The following is a 9,846-nucleotide window of genomic DNA, read 5'->3' on the forward strand; positions in this document are numbered from 1 at the left end:
GCACTGGCTCAACTAATTTGTTTATCACAATTTGTTTATCACCCACCCTGCTTTATTTTCACAACAATCCTATAAGGTAGGTTAACTGAGATCAATAAGTTGCCCAATGAGCTTCAAGGTAGGGTTGTGATTTGAGCCCAAACCTCTCTAGTTCTAGTTTAAGCACAACATGTTATCCATTACACTAACTGGGAACTTCATCAATAAGTCATTCCTTTGAAAATATATAGGGACCTCAACATGTTTTTTCTCTTAGATAAAATGCAGTATTTGTTCAAATGTTAATGATAAGGCTACATATCCATCAGATACACCTGATTTATAGGTATACTGTAGTGTTAACAACCTGAAATTAACTAAATGTAACACTCCATTTTCAACATTGTGGTATTGCTCATTATTCTGTATACTACTTTTAAATTTGTCTATGTGGGATGTTGTATCTGAACATAATTTTTATGAAATGAAGTTTTACCTTTTCCCCTTGATTTTTCCCTTATCACTATAATCTGACACACTAACCATTTTCTCCACTCCCTTTGTAAAAACTCAGATTTGTGACCTGGTTATATCTCACTACGATGGTAAATGTCTTCTCTTTGGCCTTCTATTGCTCACTCCAGCCTTTCCAGAACGTTACCAACATCAGTCACCTCTCTTGCTGCTCTGACTACATGATATTTCTCTTTAAACCTCCAGAGTCCTGTCTGCACTAGGATTTAGTATAAGTTACTCACCCTTCCCTTTAGGGGTCGCCATGGTGCTGCTCGCTCACTCTCACACACATACCAATCTCCAGTGATGAGGGGTGGAAATTTTTCCAGTGCTTAATATTTTTGCAGAAAATTTTCTGTTTAATAAGTTCATTAATAACAATGAATGGATGCCCATTGCAAATAAATATTATGTAAAATTGACAATTTCAGAGGTTTTTTAAGCTTTGTTTATTAAATACAAATAAAACAAACATGCTAAATTAGATCACTCTCTGTTGGGTACTGAATTTTTACTGCTTCAAACTGATGCAAACTGAATATTTTACAATTCAAAATTTTCCAGAAAACCCGTATCACTGCCCATATCTCTGCTGTTACACTCAATAATTCCTGTCCATGACTTTTATTCTTGCATTTCCATTACCCTCAGCTGTTCAGACACATATTCTCCCTTGTGCCCCTTGTGCCTGGAACTGCCCCCAGTCACCTAAATTTTTTACCTTCTCTGACTTTTTTCAAGTCCCTCTAAAAAATATTGCCTTTTCTTTTAAGCCTTTGGATCAACCTCTTAGTACCCATACCAAATGTAACGCTAACCATGTCTATTCAGAAGTATGTCCTAGTGAATTAACTGGAGTCTCCTCCCAGGTATGTGGAGTTAGGATTGCAGCCTTAGCCTAAGAACATTTAAATGAAATAAATTTAATTTCCCTCCTCTTTCTCTGCTGTCTCTCTAGAGCTCCTCAGAGCAAAGGACTGCCCTCTTATATTTTGAGAAGCTCCATGCATATTGATGGTGTTTAAATCATCATCATTGTATACTTCTGATTATCTGAAGACTTTTAAGGACCCTAGAGTGTGAAATTTTGAAGTAGATTATGTAATATGTTCTGCCTATGTGAATTGTATCAGAAACACAGATTATTCTTAATTGTTAATTGCTGAAAATACTGAAAAACAACAACAGTCTGTCATTCTCTGTTTTCTCACCAGTTATGGTTACTGTTAACTACTACTAACACAAGAAAAATCTCCATTTTTTTCTGTGCATATAGGACTGGTGGATTGTCATATAGGGTTTTCAAGCACCATAGACCAATGTTGCCCAGAACCCTATCAAGTCTAAGTCTAATTTGTGATTCTATAGTGCTTCAAGTGACATCCCTTGTTTCCCTGTATTTTTCCTACCTCCATTAGCCCATATTCCTGCCCTCCTATGTGGAGGCTGAAAAGTACAGTTGCATAGCTATGTAAATGTACTGCCTTCAAGTCGATTTCGACTTATGGTGACCCTATGAATAGGGTTTTCATGGTAAGTGATATTCAGAGGTGGTTTACCATTGCCTTCCTCTGAGGCTGAGAGGCAGTGACTGGCCCAAGGTCACCCAGCGAGCTTCATGGCTTTGTGGGGATGGCTATGCCTAAACCTTAATCCATGGGCAAGGGAATGGACTGAAGATTATTCATAATCATTGAATAGTAGGGATAACTAGGTTGCACTGTAGCACCTGGCCACTACTAGTACACATGAAGTTATTGGGCTGCAGTGGTCACTGGAGGTCTCTGTATAGATGCAGCATCTATACTGAAAGAGTAATAGGTGAGGGGTCAGGATGAAAGTGAGCTTCATCCACTGACTTGTTTCTCCCCATTACTTGCAAGTCATTGGTGGCAGCCAGATGGCACAGTCTGATACAGACGGCAATGGCTCAAGGATCTCTGTTTCTCACTGTAAGGCACTGAGCAACTGAGGTCTTCCTGCATGGACTTGCTATTGCTATGGGTAGCCCATGTCCCAGCTGACACTGTGTTTGCTTATACGTCACAGTCACAATTAGGATTATAACAGGAGGCTTCTTCCAATCATATACAGCATTTATGGAATCACTTTTTGAAATAATTGCATGAGTACGGGTATAATCTTTGAGGGTATTAATTTTTAGAAGGCTAAATTTCTTAATTTTTTATCTTACCTTACATGTACAAGGTGGCCAAGATTTGCTTTTTCTTCAACAAGACTTACTGCCACTTCAAGCACCAACATGGCTGCTCTGGGCCCATTTGTGGGACAGAATGCCTCAGAAAGATGCTATATTGTGATGTAGTAATGTTCCCAAGGACATTCTGTACCAAGAATGCAGCCAGGACAGCCAGGCTGCTGTTTGAAGGGGTGGCAGGGCTTTTTGTTAAAGAAAGGAAAACAAAGAAAAGGGGAAAAAACTCTCTTATGTTTAAGGTAAGACAAAAAAAATTAACTAAATTGGAGATTCAATCATATGAAAGTAGCTGATTATTCCTCCACCCCACTTTCACAGTGGATGACTGGTCCCACAAAAGGTGGCGGGGGGAGGAAATATTTGACCCAACACTAGTTGAAAAGCCTTTTAAGGTATCTGTCAGCATTCTATTTGGAACAATTCCACTGAGCATCGTATATGGTTTTGTTGAAGTATCACAAATTGTATCTTAATTTTTAATCTTTTGATGTACTAAACATTTTGAAGCTGAAACATAAGTTGCTTTTGAAGAAAAGGTACAACCGTCAAAAGGTTTTGCTGTACAACCTGGTATTCATTATTGGCACTTTTGTGGATCTAGGTGTCCTGCCCTCACCAGGCACAATGAGGGTGGCTTCACCAATCAGCCAAAAAGTAAATGGGGAGAGGCTAGGGTTGCAGGATCTTGGATAGCTCCAAGCACACAACCTGTGTGGGCTCTCCAAAGGCATCTGGTTGGCCAATGTGAGAACAGGATGCTGGATGCAGGCCATTATGTTCTTAACCTACACCAACAATGCCAGGAGCTCAGTGGAGGCCTTATATTCCTCTTTACTTGCCAGAGTGGGATAGTTAAATGGGTAGTGCTTGTGCCTGGAGGCTAGCACTTTGTCAGCAGACAGTTCCTGCCTTGCATGTTGCTTGTGTTGGTGCGCAGGCACCGAAGAGCATGAGAGGACTGGTGAAAAGGGGACTGGTTCCTAGGGGAATCTAGCTCATAGGGTGGTGTCTCTAGGCATCACAATTTGGAGGCTTCTAGTTCATAGAGCTCCTGGATGACAGACTCAATGTTGGAGCCTGGGTTCAGCATATCTGTGCCTAGTGTTGCTGATTTTCATGATCCAATTGGTTCTTCTTCCTCCTCTGTATCAGTCCTGACTTCTGGTCAGGGCCCTAACACCAGAACAATTGAACTTGTGGAGCATCAATGCTAGATCAATACCTCCTCCACCAAGGATTGCTGGACTTCTCTACCTTTACAGTTTAAAAACAGTGAGCAACTGTACAATTAGGCCAAGTCTAAATGTTGTTGAAATAAGATAAACATATCTTTGTTACATGTTTGCAAGAAGCAGGTTGCATGTCTTTGTGGTCAACTGGGAAAATTACAAGGGTTCTTTAACCCCAATATGTAAGAAATTATAATGTGTAAGCTACTATAGCAGTTTTTTAAAGTAGCCACTACACTAGCTACTTTAGTACACTAGCGCAACATCTGATTGCAATCTCTATCTTTGTAGTAAACAGCAGCCTGGTCCTGCACATATTTATCTGAAAGTAAGTAAATTCATTAGGATTATTCTCAAGTAAGTATGCATAGGATTTCAGACTGAAGCTGCAATCCTAAGCATGCTTATTAGGGAGTAAGTCTTATTGAACACAGTAGGATTTACTTCTGAGTAAACATGCATAGGATCACACTGTTAATGTAATAAATTGCTCTGCACTGAATTACACTGCCTGAGTATCTGGCCCAAAGTGTTGTTTTCTCGACATTGGAATATGTGAATGTTCAAGGACATGCTGCTTACAGGCATGATCATCAATTTATAGAAGTGACCTTTACTTTACAATAAGTAAATAGGATTCTGTTTTCAGCAACACACCACTTCTAATTGTTGATATAGAATCTGTTGCATACTTACAAATCCATTCTGTATCTTTCATATCCCTAACAAATTTTAATTTTATATTTTTGTAGATTTTTTCTAAAGTTTTTCCTCAAGTGCAATCAAAACTGTTTGAAGAATGCAGGCAACCCACGAGATATGCGAAGATTCCAGGTACAGATTTCAAAAAGAGTTAAGATTAGATGCACAAGACTTGCCAGAACTTGCACAGAAAACACATTATGCAGTTAATTTAAGGAGGCTCTACCATTTTCCCCAAATTATTATAAATATTTGTCAGATTTAATTGCTTGTTATATTTTCAGTTCTTTATGGTCTGTGCAAGTCACAGATTTAAACCTTTCTGTAAAGAAGCAGGAACTCCTGCCTTTTTTCTTTCCACCCTTTTAATAGTAGTTGTTCTTCTGGTGAACTGAGTAGAGCTAAGCTGGGATGTTCCACCACCACCATCAAGAACATGTATACTAACCCCAAAGGGAGGGACAGTAGTTCAATTGCCTTATTGAGAGGCCAGAAGTTTGGAGCTGTGGCCTGCACAGAGGCATTATTTTATGTGTGGTTGGACACAGAACCACTAAGAACCTGAAACTGTCTAAGAATTATTATTTTTTAAATCCCTGTGTAGTGTACTAGTTACATTCTGCAGAGGTTTTGTACATGCCAGAAACCATTGTTTTACTCTGCGGGAGAGGGGGGGGTTGACCCACATGGAATTTCTTGAAATCTGAATCAATCTTTGTGGTTTTTATGATGCAAAAGTCCAATAATTTTTTTAATGATACTTGTTTCTTGTTACAGTTTTCAAAAACTAATGTAGTGACTCAAAAACACTACAGAAAATTTTCTGATTTAACAAATAATTGTTGTTTTAACTCAGAACAGTTATGGAGAAATAATAACATTTTAGATTAGAAGTACATTTTAGTCAGAGAGATGATCCTGAGAAGAATAACTCACAATTAAGCGTTTCAACAGTAGATATAACATAGGTTTCTATGTGAAGCCAATCCAGTTAAATGAAGCTGGCCAACCTACAATATAAATTTGTGCAGCGAGGAAAAAGAAACAACCCTTCAGAACAATTCTACCAAGTTTCCATTTTTCATGCATCTCAGGTTCATGTGGATTGATAATATTGATCCATCTAAACAGAGCATAAGATAAAATGTGGAATGAATGGAAACGTCCCTGTTGTCTCACCAGTGACTAAATGTAGGATCAGTCATGAATAGTTTTGTGGTTGGCAATGAAGCCAGTAGAAAGTCACTAGAAAGACTTCCCTGAGTTTCCTTAGCTAATCTGCCTACTTCTCAGAAGATTTAAGTGGATTTAACAGTATGTCAGGTCTTGAACAGTATTTTCAACTTGTTTTACTATCTCAGCACTTTTCTTTAGGTGTACTGCAGAAATGAGCCAATAAAACAAAGGAGAGCATATGTACTTTTGCTGAACTACAGAATTTTCCCTTTATGATTACTGACCTATATATCAGTGACGGAACAAAAAGTGTTGTGTATTAAATACAATTTTATCTGTCTTCAGAAAATATATTGTGGTCTAGCAACTGGGGGGGGGACCCAACTTTGCTTAAAATTACAGTTAACATGCTTAAGTCTACAGGTAATTTCTCTGATACCCTAATCCTAAAAGCATTATATGTGCTCAAGACTGGGGATGTCAGTCACCTATATAACTCGTTAAAAGTGAAAAGCAATTAGCTTAGTAATGTGGCTGCAGGGGCTGGAATTTGGGATACTAGAGACAAAGTCCAACTTTATGAATCCCCCATAATGGATGTCCTGAAGAAGCAATACAGTCTGACTCTTTGGAGAAAACAGTGCAGGCAGCAGAATCACAGACTTCTAGAGAAACACCCTCAGGCTTCTCTCAAGGGGAACACAGATGGCTGGCTCAGAGGAGGCAGAATATACAGGAGAAGGTGCTGTAATAGCTGGTAGCTAATTACAGCATGTGGAAAAAAACAGGATCAAAGGTGATCTAAAACATAGAAAATAGGAAAGAATTTACATCTGATGCCTTGGAGTCACTGTTCTCAAAAGGGAAAGAACCTTCTGTTTTCATTTATAGTAAGTCATTGTAGGATGCACCTTCTTCCATTTTTTTCCTGTCAGAAAATGGTTGGCCCTTTTGTTAATATGTAGTAGTGCCATTATCTACTGTTCTTAAACTAAAAAAAGTGTTGTATCGAGTTATTTCACTCTGCTGACAGAAGGCTCTTTGATTCAGCAAAAGCTTCCATGAGCAGAAAGGGGGGTTGCAAAGTCCCCTTTCTCCCGAAGTTCCCTCTACCATCAACCATAATGTTCCAAATGGTCCTTCAGCCCTCTTGATAGATTGGAGGAGGCGCAAAAGGAAGGGGGAATAATGAAAAAATAAACTCCCAACTTTCCCACTAACAAAAGTCTCTGCTGGATCAAATTTACCTTTTGTCAGTGGAGGGACATGATTTGATCCAGCCCAATATGTAGAGCAGTTGCTCCATGAGAGGTGGGAAAACACCTACCAAGAGTGACAGTACAAGAGTTGGTAAAAGTTGGAGCATCTCAGCCATTTGAAATTTATTTATTTATTTATTTAATTTGTATCCTGCCCTTCCTCCCAGCAGGAGCCCAGGGCGGCAAACAAAGCACTAAAACACTTTAAAACATCATAAAAACAGATCTTAAAATACATTAAAACAAAACAGCATTAAAAACATCATAAAAACAACAACTTTAAAAAAGGGTTAAAAACATTATTAAAAAACATATTAAATAATTCTATAAATTTGGCTGCTGGATCTGGCTACACATATATACAGTCATTCTTATGATAATAAGCACAGCCTATGCAAATGCAAAAGGTAAAGGCATTTCATCATGATTTCCACACCCATTCATTGATTACTGCAGTAGTGTTTCTAGAATGCAATACAATTCTATGGGGCAGAAGTTTTTAATCTCAAAGATGTGCATTTTTGTAATAATTCGTTTAGAAAAAATATATACTCAGAAGCAGCTGGAATCCAAAGTAAGGCATTTCCATAATCTCTTCTTTGCCAAGACTCTGAACCTGGAAACAAGAGCTAGAAAGCTTTCAATTAAAAAATAAAGCAGAAAATTCCATTGGCATAGAAGGGTCAATCAGCATCGGAATAAAGTTGAGAATGGATACTTTTCATGGATTGAAAACACTTTTAGTATTCATATTCAGATGCAAAAAAGTTCATTATCAGGCATTAAATGTAATTGTGAAAGTAACCTAGAGATCATTTCTGAAGAGAAAACAGAGAGTTACACATAGTTACTGATTTATGAAGCACAATATTTCCCCCCTCTGATTTAGAGTGCTCACAATTCTTCATTTGAAGACTGTCTCAAGTGTACAAATTTTAATTGGATAAACTATCTAATCAATATATCAACAGATCAATCAAAGCAGTAGCTTTTAAAATGAGTGGTTAGAGGGGTGTTTCTGAAACTAATGGCTAGAAGAATATTTTCCCTGAATTGAATTCATTTGTTAGCATAATAGGAGATTAAACTCTAATTAGTGCAGTGGGTGTTGAGGAGAAAAAAACTGAGCTGAAAAATCTCCACTGATAGCCAGAAAGAAGTGAATGAATCTATGAATAAATCTATGTACATAAAAAGGAACAGATTGTATGGCTTCACTTTGTTTTTTAAAATAAGGTTTATTGCAGCAGTTACACTACATTTACTGGATCTACATGCTTCAAAAAAGAAATGTGCTTCTTTTCTTTTCTCCCCCCAGGTTGTTGTATCAACAACAGTCAATGTGGATGGCCACGTTCTGGCTGTCTCAGACAACATGTTTGTACACAACAACTCTAAACATGGAAGGCGGGCTCGCCGCCTTGACCCCTCAGAAGGTACGGCCCCTTCTTATCTGGAAAATGGTAGGCACACATTTACATGTCTTTTTTATTTGCAATGCTTTTTTGCACCATATTTTGTGTTGGTACACAACTACATTTACTTTTTACATTCTATTTTTCTCTTCTTGATCATCCAGTTAAAATACAGTACATTAGCATTTCTGACTGCACATCAAAGAGAAATGGTTTCTTCTGCATTTGCTTATGACTTGGTTTTCTTTCTTTAACATGTAATGTACAGCCATTCTCTCATTCTTTTTTGTTTATTTGCTTGCAGCTTTTTCTTGCCGTTTCAGTTTGATTTTATTTTATCTTGGCTTGTCATAATCCTCAATTCAGAAATACATTCTTAGATTTTGTATGTAAACTTAAATGAGTCCTGAAAATACAACCAATTAAGGTCAATTTCCTATTTCTGAGTCCTAGTAGAACAGATTAAAACACTACAGAGGTCTTGTATGAGTAAAAACATCATGCGTTCCTTCAATCAGATTCAGAAAAACTGACTTCTCATCTGCTTTTATAAAAAAACTAGTGTGCAAGGGGAAAAATAGTTTAAATTCTCTAAACTTAGAAATATCAGGTTTATCATTAATCACCAGCCTGTATATGTTGCATATGAAAGTATATATTAACATATCTGTTTAGCAACAATTTAAGGCCAAATCCAGTTACACATGAAAAAATTATTGATGCTCTTCTACATCTCTATTTATGTGGCACTATATATATAATATGAGAGCCAGTGTGGCATAGTGGTTAGAGTGTTGGATTACGATCTGGGAGACCAGTGTTTGAATCCCCACACAGCCATGCAGCTCACTGGGTGACCTTGGGCCAGTCACTGCCTCTCAGCCTCAGAGGAAGGCAATGGTAAACCACCTCTGAATATCGCTTACCATGAAAACCCTATTCATAGGGTCGCCATAAGTCAGAATCGACTTGACGGCAGTCAATTTCCATTTTCATATATATGATAACTGATACATTCCTAACAATGTAAATTTCAGAGTGTATTTATTAATGACATTTATATGCCACTCTTCCAGTACATATGCACTTCTCCAAGTAAGCTTACAGCTCTTAAAAATAACATGATAAAAATAAGTGCATCAGAATAGATAATAACAACATATAAAATGATACTACACCTAAAAAATAAACAACATGGGGACAATTAGGCATCAAATCCTTGCATGAAAAGAGGTATCTTTAATGCCCTTCAAAAAGCTGAAAGACAAGAGGTTAAGTGAGCTTCCCAGAAAGGGAGTGCCAGATCTTAAGTGTTACTGCTAATATTTTCTTCACAGTGAAATAGAAATGCA

General features: G+C 37.6%; 1 protein-coding gene across 8 annotated transcripts in view; it reads left to right on the forward strand.

Moving 5' to 3' along the window:
* EBF3 (EBF transcription factor 3) overlaps positions 1 to 9,846 on the forward strand; it is a 228,885-nt gene that overhangs the window by 143,741 nt on the left and 75,298 nt on the right. For 4 of the 8 annotated variants that reach the window (XR_009763991.1, XM_061635646.1, XM_061635649.1 and 1 more), the window contains 2 exons: positions 4,695 to 4,776; positions 8,398 to 8,542. Coding sequence is in view for 7 of the 8 variants with exons in the window: in XM_061635646.1 (XP_061491630.1) it covers positions 4,695 to 4,776; positions 8,398 to 8,542 (227 nt within the window). In the remaining variant the exon portion in view is untranslated. The remainder of the gene's footprint in view (positions 1 to 4,694; positions 4,777 to 8,397; positions 8,543 to 9,846) is intronic. The other 4 variants (XM_061635647.1, XM_061635650.1, XM_061635648.1 and 1 more) reach the window with 1 other exon arrangement.

The sequence above is a fragment of the Rhineura floridana genome, chromosome 7 (assembly GCF_030035675.1).
Source record: "Rhineura floridana isolate rRhiFlo1 chromosome 7, rRhiFlo1.hap2, whole genome shotgun sequence".
Taxonomy (NCBI): Eukaryota; Metazoa; Chordata; class Lepidosauria; order Squamata; family Rhineuridae; genus Rhineura; species Rhineura floridana.